Source organism: Bos indicus x Bos taurus, chromosome 13 (genome assembly GCF_003369695.1).
Source record: "Bos indicus x Bos taurus breed Angus x Brahman F1 hybrid chromosome 13, Bos_hybrid_MaternalHap_v2.0, whole genome shotgun sequence".
NCBI classification, from domain to species: Eukaryota; Metazoa; Chordata; class Mammalia; order Artiodactyla; family Bovidae; genus Bos; species Bos indicus x Bos taurus.
In genome coordinates, this window is record NC_040088.1 from 22,220,805 (window position 1) to 22,239,991 (window position 19,187).

Genomic DNA, 19,187 nt, shown 5'->3' on the forward strand with positions numbered 1-19,187 from the left:
ATACCTATCTGAAAAGGAGTTTGTCAAGGCTATATATTATCACCCTGTTTATTTAACTTATATGCAGAGTACAGCATAAGAAACGCCGGACTGGAAGAAACACAAGCTGGAATCAAGATTGCTGGGAGCAATATCAATAACCTCAGATATGCAGATGACACCACCCTTATGGCAGAAAGTGAAGAGGAACTAAAAAGCCTCTTGATGAAAGTGAAAGTGGAGAGTGAAAAAGTTGGCTTAAAGCTCAACATTCAGAAAACGAAGATCATGGCATCTGGTCCCATCACTTCATGGGAAATAGATGGGGAAACAGTGGAAACAGTGTCAGACTTTATTTTTTGGGGCTCCGAAATCACTACAGATGGTGACTGCAGCCATGAAATTAAAAGACACTTACTCCTTGGAAGGAAAGTTATGACCAACCTAGATAGCATATTGAAAAGCAGAGACATTACTGTGCCAACAAAGCTTCGTCTAGTCAAGGCTATAGTTTTTCCAGTGGTCATGTATGGATGTGAGAGTTGGACTGTGAAGAAGGCTGAGCACCAAAGAATTGATGCTTTTGAACTGTGGTGTTGGAGAAGACTCTTGAGAGTCCCTTGGACTGCAAGGAGATCCAACCAGTCCATTCTGAAGGAGATCAGCTCTGGGATTTCTTTGGAAGGAATGATGCTGAAGCTGAAACTCCAGTACTTTGGCCACCTCATGCTAAGAGTTGACTCATTGGAAAAGACTCTGATGCTGGGAGGGATTGGGGGCAAGAGGAGAAGGGGACGACAGAGGATGAGATGGCTGGATGGCATCACTGACTCGATGGATGTGAGTCTGAGTGAACTCCAGGAGTTGGTGATGGACAGGGAGGCCTGGCGTGCTGCAATTCATGGAGTCGCAAAGAGTTGGACACGACTGAGCGACTGATCTGATCTGATCTGATGGGTAGTTATGCAGATTTCATGCAAATTTTTATGCTTGTAAAGTGCTTAAGAAGGGTTTCTGGCACCATAAATATTATATAAACTTTATCAGGCTATGTTGTCAGACCTCCCACCCCTTACCACCAGTGCTCTAGGGACTGGTGAGAGGACTAGTTTTGGGGCTAAGCTCTAACCTTATCATGGATACCTCCCAAAGGCAAAGCCTAAAATAAGGATTCAGATAGGCTTGGTGGTAAAGGCTCTGCCTGCCAGTACAGGAGGCAAAAGAGGCATGGGTTCGATCCCTGGGTCAGGAAGATCCCCTGAAGTAGGAAATGGCAACCCACTCCAATATTCTTGCCGAGATAATCTCATGGACTTATAGTCCGTGGGATCGCAAAAAGTCGGACATGACTGAGCATGCAGACTAAGTTAAGTCTAAGTGGTTTAAATGGTGATCCCAGGGCAGTGGGGACAGTGAATCAGGGGGTGATCAGGGAGGGACTTTGGAAATCAACAGAAGATGCAATGATGAGTAACCTGCCACTTCAGGCAATGGGGCTCCTTCTCAGAGGATCCATTGATAGACCCATGGAGCATTCTAGAGGCAAGAACACAAGGTATTTATACACTAACTCCCATCCCTCATCTGCCTAGGGCAGCTCCTAGGTCATTTCTCCTTGGTACTTGGCACTTCCTACTTGCCAAGCATACACCTATGATCAAGAAGACCCAGGTACCTGTTTCTTAAATGAATACTGTCCACCAAAGCTGCACATGACCTTTCAGGGTGGTCTGAAGACACATGGTGGGACACTATCACATCTACCACAACTTATGAAAAACTTGGTAGCACATCAGTTGGAAAATTCAGCTTGAGGGAGGCACCACTCGTGGTTCTCCACTTTTGCTAATCCAAACCATACTGCAGTGAACAACGGATCCATCATTTTATACATGTACATGCGTAGTAGTAGTAGTAGTAGTGTTAGTTGCTCAGTTGTGTCTGACTCTTTGTGACCCCATGGATTGTAGCCCCCCAGGCTCCTCTGTCCATGGGATTCTCCAGGTAAGAATACTGGAGTGGGTTGCCATGCCCTCCTCCAGGGAATATTCCTGGCCCAGGGATTGAATTCAGGTCTCCTGCATTGCAGGCAGATTCTTTACTGTCTGAGCTACCTCACAGATCCATCATTTTGCACACGTGCATGTGTAGCCACAGGCTATTTATAGAAGTAGTATTCCAGGCCTCTTGTCACTTTGATGGAGACACCCAAAACTGGCGTCCTGTGACTGCCTGTCTTCTGAACCCTTGCCAATATCCTTCTTAACACTCCTTGATCTTTGTCAATCTGGCCGATGGAAAAATAGTATCCCATGCTTTAAAATTTCATTTTCAAGCCTCTAATTGAGGTTGACATCTTTTGATAATGTGGAAGCCATCTGTACCCCTAATGAGCTAATGAATCTACACAATGACCAATGAAGGCTGCAAATGGCACACAAAGACGGCGAGGCATCACGTGTGCCTCCTGGCAAAAGAACATTCACGGAATACTCTTGCCAAAAAGTTAAATCTGAATCTGACCAAAGCCTCTAAATGTGACCAGCCCTGAATGGAAGATATAAGGGACAGAGCACAGTGAGTGATACATGGGCAAGCAGACAGTACAATGCAACCTGGAGGACACTCCTCAGGACAGATGACGCCTCTTCTGTACTTCCACTTCCGGGAAGATGGAGAGGCTGCGCTTCCCTCTATTTCTCCTGAGAAGTAAAACTAAAATCCCTGGAAGTTGTATATGCAACAAGCATAAGAAAGCCCTGAAAGGTAAAAAGAAGGCAGGTTGGATGAGGACCTGAGAACCTGAGGAACAACACAGCGGTGAGTTCTCTGGGTTTTCTGTCTCAGAGATCCCAGACTTAGGGTTGAAGAAGTTGTAGCAGGCTACTCAAAAAAGCCAGTGGGCACAGAAAAGAAAAAACAGCCCCAACTGAAGCCAGCTCTGTCTATTCAAATGATTAGGAGAGGAACATCCTAGCAAGATAGACGTTTTAGACGATTGCAGCTCTACTCCAGCCAAATGCCACTGGGAAAAGAAAAAAACTATGAAAATTATGGCCAACTAGATCAACAAAGGGTGAGTGGGGACCCTAGGCTTCCTCCCTGATTCAAGGTGCCCCGACTACCCACTAGCCATGTGGGGTGTTATGAGATAAGGCCAAGGAAGCAGGACTTTTCATCTCAGCTGGCCAGTTAATGAGCCCTCTCCTACCACCCCTTCTCCCCGCAGTGTCAGTGGAGACCACATTGGGAGCCTGGAATTCCACACCTACCTGGCAATAATGAAAGTTTTGCAACCCCATGGACTGTAGCCTGCCAGTCTCCTCTGTTCATGGGATTCTCCAAGCAAGAATACTAGAGTGGGTTGCCATGCCCTCCTCCAAGGGATCTTCCCAACCCAGGGATCAAACCTGTGTCTCCTGTATTGCAGGAGGATTTTTTACCCACTGAGCCACCTGGGAAGCCCAGTTTCCAGTGTGCCCTGCCTGAACTCCTAACCTACAGAATTGGTGAGCCTAAGGAAATGGTTGTTTCATGCTTTTGAGTTTTAAGGGGGGTTGGAATGTAGCAGTTGGAACAGATGCACCACAGGACTTGCTTTAGCCACTGGAATGTGGTGCTGGCTCTTTGTGTGTGGTTCTGAGCCTGGGCTTTCAGAGTACCATGAGTCCCCACTGTCTCTCTGCCCCCTCAGGAGTCTCTGAGTTCTGTCATGAGAAGAACACATGCTGGGAGCCTGCTGGTGTCAGAACAATAAGACACATGAAAAACCCTAAACCCAAGTGTTATGGGCTGGCTTGTGTTTCCTGCAAATTTATATGTCAAAGCTCTAACTCCCAATACATCCAATGTAGCAGTATTGAGATGAAAGTGAAAGTCACTCAGTCATGTCCGACTCTTTGCAATCCCACGAAGTGTACAGTCCATGGAATTCTCCAAGCCAGAATACTGGAATGGGTGGCCTTTCCCTTCTCTACGGGATCTTCCCAGCCCAGGGATTGAACCCAGGTCCCCTGCATTGCAGGCAGATTCTTTACCAGCTGAGCCTTTAAAAAGGTGATAAACTTAAATGACATCATTGGGAAAGGCCTTCACTGATCTCCCTGGTGTCCTTATAAGAAAAGGAAATCTGGGAGCTTCCCTGGTGGTCCGCTGGCTCAGGCTCTGCAATCCCAATGCAGGGGGCTCAGGTTTGATCCGTGGTCAGGAAACTAGATCCCACATGCCTCGGCTAAGAGTTTGCATGCTACAACTAAAAGGTCCCACGTGCAATAATGAAGATCAAAGATCCTACATGCTGCGACTAACACCTGGTGCAGCCAAATAAGTAAATAGTTTCAAAAGAAGGAGAGAAAAAAAAAAAAGAAGGAGAGGAAATCTGGGCACACGTGGAGACGCCATGGATATGCACACAGAGGAATGACCACGTGAGGACACCGTGAGAAGGAACCCATCTGCACACCAAGGAGTCAGTTCAGTTCGGTTGCTCAGTCGTGTCGGGTTCTTTGAGACTCCATGAACCACAGCACGCCAGGCCTCCCTGTCCATCACCAAATCCTGGAGTTTACCCAAACTCACGTCCATTGAGTCGGTGATGCCATCCACCCATCTCATCCTCTGTCATCCCCTTCCCCTCCTGCCCCCAATCTTTCCCAGCATCAGGGTCTTTTCCAATGAGTCAGCTCTTCGCATCAGGTGGCCAAAGTATTGGAGTTTCAGCTTCAACGTGAGTCCTTCCAATGAACACCCAGGACTGATCTCCTTTAGAATGGACTGGTTGGATCTCCTTGCAGTCCAAGGGACTCTCAAGAGTCTTCTCCAACATCACAGTTCAAAAGCATGAATTCTTCTGTGTTCAGCTTTCTTTATAGTCCGAATCTCACATCCAACATGACCACTGGAAAAACCAAGGAGAGAGGCATCCAAAGAAGCCAGTCCTACCAACGCTTCAATCTTGGACTTCTTTTCCTTTTTATTTATTTTCATTTTTGACCACCCTGCGTGGCATGTAGGATCTTAGTTCCCCAACCAGGGATTGAACCTGTGCGCCCTATGTTGGGGTCTTAACCACTGGACCACCAGAGAATTCCTCAGTCTTGGACTTCTATCCTCCAGAATCATGAGAAAGTACACTTTTGTTGCTTAAGCCACCCAGTCTGTGGCTGTGTTACGGCAGCCCTAGGAAGCTAAAATACCAGCGGAGAGCCTGGAACTAAACCTGGCAGATCCCAGCAGAGCTTCTGCCAACCCACAAGCCCAGGAAAGACAGAAGTAAATGCTCAAAGTTATAAGCCACCAAGTTTTGGGGGTGTTTGTTACACAGTATTATTGTAGAGGAAAAAATGACTAGGGAAAAAAATTTTTCCCCTAGGCCCATTTTGACAATGTTATTTATTACCCATGACATAATTCCTTAGCAATTTATTAATCTATACAAAGTTTACCACCTGCGTAGTTCAACATCTTCAGTTATGTCCAAACCGCTCCTGCTGCTAGCAAAAGGACAAAACAATGGGTTCAAAACATTCCATCAGAAATTTCTATAGCTCTTATTCCCTTAGTCTCTGATTGGCCAAGTTTATGCCAGTCCTGCCCACAGGCCAGGAGACCAGAAGGCCAAGGCTCCTGTCTGCTCCATGTCTGCATCCCCAGCATCTCTCATGATAAGTGACTAAAAGATGAATCCCTCATGCCAGACAGAAACTGGTGGGAAGGCAGATGCCTTTCTCAGATAAAAATTAAATAGATGGGGACTTCCCTGGTGGTTCAGTAGCTAGGACTCTTGTGTTCCCAGTGTGGGGGGTGGGGGAGCTGGGGAGAGCATTCAATCCCTGGTCAGGAACTAGATCCCACATGCTGCAGCTGAAGATCCCACATGTTGCAGCAAAGACTGGCACAGTCAAATAGAATAAATAAATAAATATAAATATCAAAAAAAATCATATGGTACTTCCCTGGTGGTTCAGTGGCAAAGAATCTGCCTGCCAATGCAGGAGACACGGGATCGAGCCCTGATCAGAAAGATCCTACATGCCGAGGAGCAACTAAGCCTGTGCACGACAGCTACTGAGCCTGTGCTCTAGAGCTCAGGAGCCGAAACTACTGAAGCCCACACACCCTAGAGCCTGTGCTCTGCAACAAGAGAAGCCGCCAACAGTGAGAAACCCACTCACTGCAGCAAGAGAGTAGCCCCCACTTGCCGCAACTAAAGAAAAGCTCCCGTAGCAACTAAGACCCAACACAGTCAAAAATAAATAAATAAGATCATTGTAAAATATAGATGTTCAAGGCTTCCCATACTCTGACCCCCACATATTCCCTCAGCTCCATCCCTTCCTGCTTTCCCCCAGATTTGTCTCTTCAGAAGAGGAAGCAGAGACTCCAGGGCTCCAGGTGAGTCTTCTCCCTCCCTGTCTCCCCTTGTCCATCTCTTCCTTCTCCTCCAACTGGCTTCTTTTATTTCTTCTTCCAAGCCGTGGTCCTCACTAGCACAGGGCATTTGCACGTGCTTTTCTCTGCCTAAAATGCTGATCCACCACCCCTTTCACCTAGTTTATACCTAGTCATCTTTCATATTGTAATCAAACAGGATCCCATGAGGCCCTCCCAGAACAGACGCCTGCCTGTGTCCTCCACCTGCCTTTTTTCTGTGGAAAAACTTCAGTCAAAGAGTAAATTTAATCAGAGAAGTGAGAAAATGCAGAAAGAAAAGTCAAGCAAGACAAAATAATAATACTTTATCCATTAAACAAAGTCAAGGACTTTAGGGAGAAGGCAATGGCACCCCCACTCCAATACTCTTGCCTGGAAAATCCCATGGATGGAGGAGCCTGGTAGGCTGCAGTCCATGAGGTCTCGAAGAGTCAGACACGACTGCGTGACTTCACTTTCACTTTTCACTTTCGTGCATTGGAGAAGGAAACGGCAACCCACTCCAGTGTTCTTGCCTGGAGAATATCAGGGACAGGGGAGCCTGGTGGGCTGCCATCTATGGGGTTGCACAGAGTTGGACACGACTGAAGCGACTTAGCAGCAGCAGCAGCAGCAAGGACTTTAGGTAATATTCTGATCCATGTCCTTCAAGCTGTTTTGCAGACACTGAAACACCCATCAGGTGGAAAAGTTAACTCTGTGCTACCCATAAGCATGTAGACCCCAGACGGGTTGGCATTGGAAGGTTGATGCTGCTGCCTCCCAATTACCTCACCACCAACCAATCAGAACAATGTCCACGAGCACTCCTCACCATCCCCTTCAGGGCAGGTCACAGTCTTGAGAGCATTAGTCCACTGTGGCCCCCCTTTGCCTGAAGAAGCAATAAAGCTATTTCTTCCTACTTCTCTCAAAACTCTGTCTCTGAGGCTTAATCCAGCACCAGTGTACAGGGGCTGAATTTTGGCAACAACATCTCAACATGAAGACATTTCTTCAGGGACGCCCACCCTGACTTCTGTAGATTAGGTCAGTCCAAGTATCAGTACCACATACCTCCCCTTCTTAGCATTCATTTGTTCTGTAATTGATTAGGGTGACAATTACAGACTTCCAGATTCATGAGGACTGGAACTCATAACACCGGAATGAGGTCTCATTCACTCTGTCCCCCAGAGTCTGCATGTGGTGGATGCAAGTATTCGTTGATTGAATGAATATTGTCCCAGCTGCTCTGCTGAGTCCCTCCATCCACATCCAGGGTGTCCGTGGAGGTGTGCTGCTCAGATGTCTCTCAAGAGAACCTGCTGTGAGGAGGGTAGGTGTGTGACCATCTCTGGCTGCTACCCTTTCAGAGCTCCTGAGTGTTCCTGCCAAGGCCGGAGTCCCCCAGGCTGCTCCTACCTAGCCAAGGACTGAGCACAAGGGGGCTCTAGGGATGGGTCCATTTTTCCCAATACAAGACTCCTCCTTTTTTGGTCTAAAGCTCCCTATTGACCTGGTCAAGACTTTCTCAAAGATGCTGTGCCAGTTATCAATGTATTGTCTCTCCACCCCAAACTCACCCCTCAGTGCCTGCTCTAAGATAATGAGCCTGACTCAGTGTTGTCCCCTGTACAGTGAGATGCTGAACTTTGCCAGCAGAGGGTGCTGGAGGGGACAAACCAAGAAGAAAGGAGTCTTCTCTTCTTGGTTCTGGGGGGGGTGTGTGTGTGTGTGTGTGTGTGTGTGTATTCCTATATAATCTGCTTTTTGCCCCAAGACCAGCCCTCTCCCTCAGCACACACCTTCTTACAATATTCCAAATCATTCTGCTCCAATCACTGTGGCCTCCTTGATGTTCCGCAGACAAACTAAAATCCTATCTCAAGATCTTTTCACTTGCTGTTTTGTTTTCTCATTTGCCACCTCGTCTAAGAAGCTTCACCTGCTGCTAAGTCGCTTCAGTCGTGTCCGACTCCGTGCGACCCCATAGATGGAAGCCCACCAGGCTCGCCCGTCCCTGGGATTCTCCAGGCAAGAACACTGGAGTGGGTTGCCATTTCCTTCTCCAGTGCATGAAAGTGAAGTGAAAGGGAAGTCGCTCAGTTATGTCCGACTCTTAGCGACCCCATGGACTGCAGCCTACCAGGCTCCTCCATCCATGGGATTTTCCAGGCAAGAGTACTGGAGTGGGGTGCCATTGCCTTCTCTGAGAAGCTTCACCTACCACCCTCCAAACCCCTTTTAACTCTGTCCTTTATTCTGCTGTTTTGTTCCTTCATAGCACTGCCTACAGTGTAACACGCTGTGTACTGTACTGACTTATTCCCTTTTCTGTCTCCCCCACCACGTGCACGCGCGCGCGCGCGCACACACACACACACACACACACACACACACATAAAGAAACGCCTCCTCCAAGAGGCCAGACACTGTGTGTTGTGTTCACTGCTGCATCCCCAGGGCCTGGATTAGTACCTGGGACACAGCAGATACCCAGAAAGTATTTGCTAATTGACAGAATAAAGGAATGTCTTTACCTCTGCTCAAGCCATTCCCTCCACCTGGAATGCCTTCCCTCTCCCTCCTGCCATTCCGAATCCCACCTATCACTAAAGGCTCAACCCCAACCCCTTCTCCTCCAGGAAGCCCTCACTGATAAGTGGGGTCCTGGCCAGTGGCTTATTGCCCCTCACTTACTGTCCTGCCTAATCTTAGGTATAATGTAGGCTTTATGGCAGGTAGAGACTGTGGTGGAGACTAAAGGCAGATGAGAGCCACCAGCTTTATTGGGGTTAAGGGAGGGGAGGGGCCTCCACAGGCTCTGGACGAGGGCGGAGCTGCAGGGGGAGCCACCGAGATTCCATGTCACTTCTTCCACTCTTTCCTCTCATAGTCCCACCGGGAGGCCAGGCCTTGCACGGGGTTGCCCTTCATGTCCAGGATGCGCTGGAGCTGCTGGGCCTTCCACTCATCCGTCAGGGTGATGGGCTTCTTACGGAACACTGCAGGGAAGGAACCAGGTAGGACCCAGGGCATATGGGACCCTGCCAAGCCCACCCCCTCCCACTGAGTCAGGGTGTCCAGGCATGGGGTGGAGATGCCCTGCACTGAGGACCCCTCTCTACTCTCTCCATCCCCCACTAGACTCCCCACTAAAGCTGCACTCCAGGTTCTGTCCCCAGCTTCACCTTGGACTCACTGGGGGAACTGGGTGAGGTCCTTCCTCTTTCTCAGGCTCAGTTTCCTCATCTACTCTGGGACCCAAGGATAGGAGGAGCACTGGCTTGAAGTCTTTTTGGGTCCAAATCTCAGTTCCACCATTCCCTCACTGCGTTACCTTGAATAAATCACTTCATCTCTGAGCCCCAGTTTCCTAACCTGTCAAAAACAAATCCTGTCCACTAGGCTTGTGGAGACTGAATTTGTTAATATTTATAATGCAATTAGCAGAATGCGGGACAGATATTAAGCTCCTAATACATGATAGCTACCATAGCTTCCCTGGTAGCTCAGTTGGTAAAGAATCTGCCTGTAGTGCAGGAGACCTAGGTTCGATCCCTGGGTCATGAAGATCTCCTGGAGAAGGAAATGGCAACCCACTCCAGTATTCTTGCCTGGAGAATCCCACGGACAGAGGAACCTGGCAGGCTACAGTCCATGGGGTCGCAAGAATCTGACACAACAGAGCGACTAAACCACCATCACCATAGTTATAATTACTGAGTTTGTTCCAACTTATTGGGAAGCGTCCAGCATGAAATAGTTTCTTATGCTTCCTCTCAAGAAGGAGAAGATGAGAGCGGCCAGTTTTATTGGGGTTAAGTAAGAGGGAAGCATAAGAAACCATCTTCTATATTGTTTAAGCTCTTGAATATTGGAGACTCTTTGTTACAGCAGCTGAAACAATATGTTGAAAAGTTCATGGCTAATAACAACAATTAGTAACAACACCATTCATAACTGTGTGCCTGGCACTAGCCAACAGCTCTCTCATTAAATCCTCACAAGAACCCTGAGATGTAGGCACTATTATTCCCATTTTACGGATGAGGAAGTTGAGACCCAGAGAGGCAGAGTCCCTACATTCCAACCCAGGCAGCCATGCTCTGCCCTTTACCCTACATCACTCTGGAGGACTTTTCAAAAACTCTTCAGATGAGTACTAGCTTAGTTCACTTATCAAAACTTGGCTGATGGTTATGACCACAAGGGCATGGCTGAGGACTGTGGCTGGGTGAGGCACTGCCACTCACCATAGACCCGCTGCCACCAAATCAGCAGACCTGTGAATCCACAGAAGAAAAAGACACAGCCCATCACTGTCTTCCACTCGTTGGAGCGTCGGTTCATCTCTGCGAAGGTCTGATGGAACTGGAGCCGGTACACTGGAGGCAGGTGGGCGGGGGGGGGCGGGGGAGGTGCCTCAGATACATCCAATTCTTGGGCCAACTCTTGGCCTCGGGGACTTCCAGCCACCCCCTCCCTGCAGCAGAAGCTGTCCATTCAGCAAATTCCTACTGAGCATCTACTGTGTGCAAAGCAGGGCTAGGAGCTGATGTTGAGGCTCAAAGCTCCCGGGGGCACTTCTGGTGGGCAGCACTTGGTGTCACACATCCTTCCTGCTTCCGAGAGCCAGACCCCTGCTCTCCCATCCAACTCACCTGCCTCTTTCTGCTCCATCCCCCCAACACCACTCAGTGAAGCCCAGGACTCTCCATGCTCTCCAGTTCCCATATCCTTCCCCATGCTGTTTCCACTGCCTGGCAGCCCCTCCCCTTCACCATCCAAGGCCAGCTGGAACAACCCTTCTTGGGAAAGCCTACCAGGATGCATCTCACTCTCTCCTTTGGGTTCTCACAGCCCCATGAACACACCTCACCCAGCAGCATATCCTCTATTACAGCTTTCTGGGTTTGCATTGGTTCCCCCACTGGACTGGGAGCACCCTAGGGGCAGGAACCCTCCCCATGATTCACTTCTGTGTCCCCAGCATCACCTAGCATCAGGCTGTGCTCAAACAGTTGTGTGAATTAAAAACTGAATGAACAAAAGAATGAATTTCACCACTCAGGTATGCATTTGAGTATTTGGGTGAGGGGGTTCTAGCTGTCTTGGCCAGGGTTTCTCCCTGCCGGCTGCTCCCTAACAGGTCAGGCCCTTCTTTGCAAAATCACTCCCATCCCCACCCTGAGACCTACAGGCCACCTTCTCGGCATGGCTCAGCTGCGTCCAGCTGCCCTTCTCCTTCTCCTTGAGGGCCCGCTGCTCAGCGTTGAGTTCCATGCAGAAGGGCTCCTCGGGCATGGGGTAGGAGCGCTGGGCATGGTAGTTAGTGTAGGGAGGCATCTTCTCCTTGCCGTGGGCTGTGGGCACAGGGAGGAGCTGAGATGAGGCTGCCCCTGAGACATCCCAGCACCAACCGTAAGATTAACAAAGAGGGTAGCACTTATTGCCGGAGAAGGCAATGGCACCCCACTCCAGTACTCTTGCCTGGAAAATCCCATGGGCTGAGGAGCCTGGTGGGCTGCAGTCCATGGGGTCGTTGAGGGTCGGACACGACTGAGCGACTTCACTTTCACTTTTCACTTTCATGCCTTGGAGAAGGAAATGGCAACCCACTCCAGTGTTCTTGCCTGGAGAATCCCAGGGACGGGGAGCCTGGTGGGCTGCCGTCTATGGGGTCACACAGAGTTGGACACGACTGAAGCGACGCAGCAGCAGCAGCAGCACTTATTGAGCACTTAAACTGTGTGCCAGGAACCATGCCAAGGCCTTTGGGCAGGTTGACTCTGGCTTGGCATGGCTCTGAGACAGTGATATTAGTCTCATCTTACAGAGGAAGAAACTGAGTAGCTAAAGGACTTACTGAAGTTTGCAGAGCAAGAGGGAGCTGGACCAGGGTGGCAGTTCAGCCCCTCTGGCTCCAGACCCTGTGTCCTCTGGGAAGATCTGGGGTGGGGTTGGCACATCAGGGGAAGGCAATGGGCGGGGAAAGGCTCGAAGAGATGAACCTGGGATGGCAGTTGGGAAACTGCTCCACAAACTGAAAAGTACTAGACCTCTGCCCTTAATGAGTGGTCACAGGCATGGCTTTGGAGTCGTGAGACCCCAGGTCCACCCCGCCCCAGCTCCGACAAGCCCGCTTTACCTCACTGTGTTCCACGTCCTCACCTGGAAAGTGGGGATAGTAAGTAATCCTATCTCACACTGTTGTGGAAGCTTCAAGATCATGCCCGGGGCCCGAAACACAAAAGTTACACTGATAGAGGTTGGTTTCACGTCTCACTTCCATGCCTGGAAGCTCTCCCTGATAGCCTAGTCCTCAAGGGCTCCGTGTGAGTGTCCAGAACAAGGCTGGGCCCTAGAAGAGTCTCAGGAAAGCTTCTTCTGTTTACTGTCACCTGGGATGCCCTCCAGGAGGGCATTGGTACCACCTTGCCCAGAGAGCATGGGAACTGCTTTGGGAAAAAGAGTCCCAGGTCTGGGACCGTTTGATCATCTGAAAAAAGGAGATAACGGCACAGTGCCCACTTCACGTGGCTGCTATGAAATCCAAATGTGTTAATCTGTGCAAAACATCGATCCCAGCTCAGGGCACACAGTAAGGGCTCAATAAATGTTATCTGTTATTCTCCAGAGGATCAAGAAGGCCCGTATAAAAAAAAAAAAAAAGAAGGCCCGTCTATCTGGCTCAAGTCTCCCCTTCTTTAGGCCTCTTTCTTCCAACTGGCTTGGACACAAAGGTCTGGAAGGTTCTGTCAGCACCCTCTGCCTCCGGACACAATGGCCTTAGGAACCTGAGGTACAGGCGTCAGGCCCTGAGAACACTTCGGGGGAGGGGGCTGCTGTCTATATCCTGGATGAACGTGGCCCCCCACCAAGGACCAGGATTATGGGAAATGGTTCAGGACAGGCCCAGAGCAGCATGGAAGGGAGCGGGAGCAGCCTGCACACAGGACCCCTGCCCCAAGCCCCGAAGCTAGGCAAGGGAGGACATGTCCACGTCTTACCGGTGCTTCCTGGACTGTGGATCCCTCGAATTCCAAGGCCCCCTTGCCTCAGGGTCAAGCTCCAGGCAGCTCTGAAGGTCATCTGGGACGTGGTTTGGGGTGAGTCTTGCCCCCACACTGCCCTCTGCCCTTCCCCTCAGGACCAGACAGAGACACAGGGTTTACACAGGTGTGGTGACTGGGAAAGGCATGGTCTCCAGGATATCAAGGTCATCTCCAGCCCCTGCCCGCTTCTAAGTTTGTATGATGGGGGGTTGATGGGGCTTCTAGACATTGGGAGCCCCCTCCTGGGGCCTCAGTTTGTCATCTGAGAAGTGGGACGAGGCCTAACTCTTGAATCAGGGCCTGAACAGTTTGGATCTGGGAGCCTCAGATCCAGCCTCAGTTCCAGCCTCAGCTCACAGTGGGTGGCTAGCTTAGACAAGCTCTCTCAGCTGTTTGCCCCCCAGAGGAAACAGGGTGGGAGTCCAGGTCGGGAGGGAGCAGTTCCTGGGATGACTGTCTTGCTACAGGGCCATCTGCCAAGGTCTCCTGCAGATGGCTTGCCCTCCCCCTCTCCTCCCGCTGTAATTGGTTGCCTACGTGCCTGGAAAGCCTGCTCTGCTGGACCTGGTGGGAGAGAGGGACAGGCGAACCCAACCCCCCCATCCCCAGGGAAAATCAGGATTTGGCAATCTGGGGTGGCAGGGGCTGAGGGGGCTGTGAGGAGGAGATTCAGAGGGGGATAAAGACCAACTTGGTCAGAGATAGGAAGAGGGGGCACACATCTGGGGAGAAGAAGAGGGTACCCCACTTCTGGAAACTGAAAGGACCCCTACATCTAGAGAGAGAGAGAAGGGCACCCAATAATTAGATAGAGGGTAGGGTGTACCATATGTGGAAAGTGGACAGACACCCCACATTTGGAAAGGAAAGGGTCCCCATCAGTGATAAGTGGGTGACAGAGCCCCACCTGTGGGGAGAGGGAAGGAGTAATCTACATTTGAGGAAAGAGATAGTGTCCCATATGTGGACAGAGGAAAATTCCCCTCACCCTTGAGCTGCCAGTAGCCCTCAGCCCCCAGATCCTCCTCCACAGCAGTGACCCCACAGGTCCTGACGGGGTGATGAAAGCCAGATTCCCAGCCGCATCCCCCACTGGCCGGTGTTTGGGCAGCTGAGGCTCTCCCCAGCCACTCACTCACCTTGCGGCTTGGAGAGAGCCAGAACGCGACCCAGGTCTGCAGAGCAAGCAACAGAGAACAGGCTGCAGAGGGACTGGATCGCTGGCGCCTGCCCGGGGCCCGCCCCACAGCCTTCCCCAGGGCCGCCCCTGCGTGGGAACGTCCTGCCTGTGAGCGCCCAGCCCGCGTCCCTGGGGGCTCCCACCCACAGCCTGGGGAGAGGGATTGCACAGTGACATTGACACCATGCCTCAATTTCCCTGCCCATCCGGGTCTGGCCTCTGGAGACCACCAGCTGATAGAGCCCTGGGTCCAGGCAACCAGCTGATAGAGCCCTGGGTCCAGGCAACTCAGCCCTCTGAGCTGGTTGTCCCAGGAACTGGATCTTGCCTTCACACTTCTGCTCACTGCTGTTTCTTCTACCTGGAATACTCTCAGAGGGCTTTTGAGGACCCAAGTCTTGCCAGCTTTCGAGCGCAGACCCAATGCTTCCTGCTGCAGGAAGCTACAAGGATAGAATTTGGGGATGGCCTGTGGTATACCACCTGGCATTCATGCCCCCAATCACAATGACAGGTGAAAATGCCTCCCTCTGGGGTTCAGCTCTTAGCTGTGTGACCTTTAACAAATGGCTAAACCTCCCTGAGTCTCTTTGTGTAAAGATTAAATATGTCAATATAAAAGCATCAGGCACATTTATTCCAGGACTGTTTATTAAGACCTGTTAGAGCTGGCATTATTGTCTATTGTTTAAACGTGTGAGGATTTAGAGATAAACAAAAGTGAACACAGTCCTTGCCATTACAGGGCTTACAATCTAGTTCCAAGTAGAGAGAGGCCTGGACAAAGACCCAAAGGCAGAAAAACACAGATGTGTTCATAGAATAGAGAGAGAACATCTTGGTCAGATTGTAATGGGCAAAGGAGAAAGTTGGAGAGAGACTGGAACACCAAGCAGGGCTTTGGAAGTCATGGTGTGGATCTCAGATTTTATTTTAAAGACGGGAGGCCAATAAAGGTAAAAGGGGGAATGATGTGGTTACTGGAGCAGAACATGAGTTCAGTAAATGTGGCTTGGGATTGTTAGAATACTGATGCTGGACTGATGGATGAAGGCTGTGAGTCCCTTCTGTGGCCTGGGGCCAAAGCTTTCTAGGTGTCCAAGCTCTGGTCCAGTGAGGTGTGCGGAGGACCCACCCATCCATCAGGGTTCCTGTAGCCCAGTGAGGCCATAGAGACCCACTCTATCCACTGCCTGGAAGAAGGGGCTTACTGCTCCGGAGGCAGATGAGCCTTGAAGAGAGAGATCCTCCAGTGGGCAGGATGCAGGCCCCCTCCATTCTGGGAGATGAGAAAGCAGTGTGGGAGTCTCCTGGATGTCTGCGACCCCAGTGCCCAGGATTGGCCCTGCTTACTCCTGGAGACTGCTGCTCCCCCTTCCCCGTGATCAAGGGGATTCCAGAGTTGAGAGAATCCCAAGAGGATCACCTCACCTCTTGGATGCTGTCAGGATGTCCTGAAGAGTAAGCCTAAGGACAGAAGAAGAGGGAAGACCCACCTTCAGGCAGCCTGGGGAGGATACACTTGGTGTCTCATCAGAACTCTCCAGGCTGGTTGCACTGGAGTGAGTGGCTGATGTGTGAGTGGCAGCTCTATTGCTGCCTCAATGGCGACCAAGCAGCGCCATTTCTGAGCCTGTTTCCCCAGAGCTCACAAGCCTCCCAAGAGAAGTCATCTAGAGAACTTGACCCTCTGTTCTCCTCTACCATCACCCACTCCTGCCTCTATGGGAACTCCAGTCTCCAGATGTGGGGTAATGTTGTGACAAAGAACATCTGTTTGGGAAGCTGGCCCCAGGGCTGAGGGTGATGGGGTGATGGCAGGCTCCAGGCGGCTCAAGGTTGACATAGGGCAGCAGGACCTTCTGGGGGCTGATGCCCAGCAGTGTCTCAAGGCCTGGAACCTGGGAATAGTCAGACTCTTCTGTAAAACAGATCTCTTGGAGGTGTCAGGGCCAGGGAGTAGGAGTCCTCCCTGGGAACCTTGGTGGGCACAAGGCGGGCTCCAGGTAGAGTATTACAGCCCACTCAGGGCAAGGGGTCCTCTATGTAAATGCAGGCTGAGATTTCGGAAACAGCTGGAATGGGAGGTGAGAGGCTCTGCCGCTCCAACCCTCCCAGGGGGAGCCCATATTACAGAAAGGAACAGCTCTCACTCGATCAGATTCAGGGAGCCCCTGAGATTCTGCCCAGACACAAAGACCTGAGCCACGACCTCCGTATCCCATTGGTACGACCTTCTCCCCTCGCCCAATTCAGACTTCATGCAGGACCACCTTCATTCTCCCAGCTTGGAGGAGATACAGAGAAAGCACCCGAAGGCGAAAATAAGGAGGGCTGTTGTGTTGGACAAAGCGTCGCGGACTCGTATTCCCAGCCCCATTGGGAGGTCCTGGAGCCGATTGAAAATGGGGAGCCTGAGACGAGGAAGGGCGCGGGACGAGGCCAAGGACTGGGCGGGATATGGCGGGTAGCCGGAGCCTGAGAGTAGGAGTGGACCGGGTTTATCCTTAGGGGCGGGGACTGCGAATTAGAGGGGGGCCAGGGAAGAGCAGGGGCGGAGGCACTAGGTGGGTGGGGCCAGCTGGGTGGGGGAGGGGCCAGTGAACAGAGAGGCGTGGTCACGACAAAGAGCCTATCCCTCTCCTTCTCTCCAGCTGGAATGCCGGCTGACGTGCCAACTCCCAGCAGACACTGTAATTCAGGAACTCTGAGGCCTTCAGGGCCCCGGGCGGCTCCGGGAAGCAGCTCAGGCCCGGAGATCGTCGATCGAAGACCCGGAGATACACCAGGAAGCAGTCTAGACAGCACTTCTGCAACTGTGGACAGGCGGGCCGGGTCTGAACCGACGCCGAACCAGGGCTACCACGGGGACAATCGCTAGTGGCGGGTTTCCTGGCCCTAGGAAAGACCCACGTGGTGCAATCGGAAGCAGGTGAACGCCCTTGGCTGGATTTCATTGGGACCGGTGGCCTGGAAGATCGAAACCTCCTTCCGGCAGGTCTGATGTCTCTGCACTACACCTGGTGCATGAAATACACGAAGCCCTATATGTTCAGCCGGAAGAGCAATTCCTCTCAGAGTTGCAGGGAAGATGTTTGAGGCCGACCCCAACGGACCATGAGGTTGTCACTCATGGCCTCTTGGCCCCACCCACAAGCGGCCTTTATTCCAGGTCCCGCCATCTGTCTTGTCACTCACACTGCTCACCTACGCCCGTCGTCTCCTCCCTCCTTCCTCGTCCTGGAGCTGCCAGTCATCCTTCCCCGGTCCCTCGAGCAGTCTTCGGGCCCGCTCTTCTGGACTCTACCTCGTAGGCTAGCATTCCACCAAATGACGCCCTGTCCCAGCCGCGTCATTTATCCCTGGCGGTGCCCGGCTCGCCTAGCTTAGCCCGCCCGCCGACCCCGCCCCTACCCTGAGGCTCGTCCTCAATCGCTCAGCCCGGGCCACCCCCTTGCCCAGTCCGTCATTCTGGCACTGCCTTCCCAAGACTCGATTAAACCCTCGCCCTGGCTCCTGCCTGGTTCTTTCGGTCATTTGTGGTACCGCCACCTCCCTAGCCCTTCCCTCATTGCAGTCTCCTCAGCACGCGCCAGCCACGCCCCTACCCTGTCAGTCACTCAAACCCCGCCCCTTAATGCCCCTCCTCCTTCCCCTAGATCCGCCCCCGAGGCCCTGCCAGGTCTGCCACTCCCCTCCAGTGCGCGCCCGCTCGCGCTGACTGTCCCACTGGCTCACCCCGTTGATCCCCTGGGCCCCGCCCCCTCCAGCCTACTCAGGTCCTTCCCCCAACCAGGTGGTCCTTGAGGTGCAAGCTGGAGACCCCACGTTGCAGGCGATCGCAGAAGCAGAGTAGGTGAAGGCGTTTCCCTATCCCGGCACCGAGGCCCTCACACTCTGACCGCAGGAAGGGCATCCGAACTCGCCTTGGGCCAGGAGATGGGGCGCGGGGGTGGGGTTTGGTCAGAACTTGCTGCATTGGAATCCCGGGGCCTAGGGTCCTGAGTCCTCATCACCACCACCTGTGAGCTGGGCAGGTGTATACAAACGACATGCAAAGGACCCTGTGGTTAATATTAGGGGCGGTGAAACTGAGTGCTTGGGAGGCCCACTTCTGGGCTTCTAGTCCCAGATCCATTCTCTGCTGGTTTCAGCCCCTCTTCCTGACTGCCTCCATGGCCTTGGTTTCCATATTTCTGTAATGCCAATCACACCCAAGCTCTGCTTGGGGACCAGGAGGGTGAATGTGATGGTCTAAGAGGGAGCTTCTCTGAGAGGCACCCATGGCAGTGACAAATATAAACAGCATACTAAAAAGCAGATATTACTTTGCCAACAAAAGTCTGTATAGTCAAAGGTATGGTTTTCCAGTAGTCATGTATGGATGTGAGAGCTGGACCATAAAGAAAGCTGAGATGCTTTTGAACTGTGGTGTTGGAGGAGACTCTTGAGGGTCCCTTGGACTGCAAGGAGATCAAACCAGTAAATCCTAAAGGAAACCAGTCCTGAATATTCTTTGAAAGGACTGATGCTGAATCTGAAACGCCAATAACTTA

General features: G+C 51.6%; 1 protein-coding gene across 4 annotated transcripts; it reads right to left on the minus strand.

The window, feature by feature from the left end:
• Positions 1–9,158: 9,158 nt before the first annotated feature.
• Positions 9,159–18,954, minus strand: LOC113903152. 4 transcript variants are annotated; one of them, XM_027558878.1, is made up of 6 exons: positions 17,839–18,263; positions 14,591–17,651; positions 13,407–13,488; positions 11,595–11,759; positions 10,650–10,781; positions 9,159–9,398 (listed from the first exon to the last, which is right to left on the minus strand). In XM_027558878.1, the coding sequence occupies exons 2-6, from the start codon at positions 15,119–15,121 to the stop codon at positions 9,262–9,264; spliced, it is 1,047 nt and encodes a 348-aa protein (XP_027414679.1). In that variant the 5' UTR covers positions 15,122–17,651; positions 17,839–18,263; the 3' UTR covers positions 9,159–9,261. The 4 variants fall into 4 exon arrangements, with proteins under 4 accessions (XP_027414679.1, XP_027414678.1, XP_027414681.1 ...); XM_027558877.1 differs by having other exon boundaries at positions 14,591–18,263; XM_027558880.1 differs by lacking the exon at positions 17,839–18,263 and having other exon boundaries at positions 13,407–13,541; positions 14,591–14,897.
• Positions 18,955–19,187: the final 233 nt, after the last annotated feature.

What these genes read in the sequence shown, in the direction of transcription:
- LOC113903152 (XM_027558878.1), bottom strand. Translation starts at nt 15,121, where the DNA reads ATGCCAGGTGGTATACCACAGGCCATCCCCAAATTCTATCCTTGTAGC. An exon ending in GGCTCTCTCCAAGCCGCAAG is followed by an intron (nt 13,489 to 14,590) that starts GTGAGTGAGTGG and finishes ACCACGTCCCAG; the next exon opens with ATGACCTTCAGAGCTGCCTG. An exon ending in TTGGTGGCAGCGGGTCTATG is followed by an intron (nt 9,399 to 10,649) that starts GTGAGTGGCAGT and finishes CCTTCCCTGCAG; the next exon opens with TGTTCCGTAAGAAGCCCATC.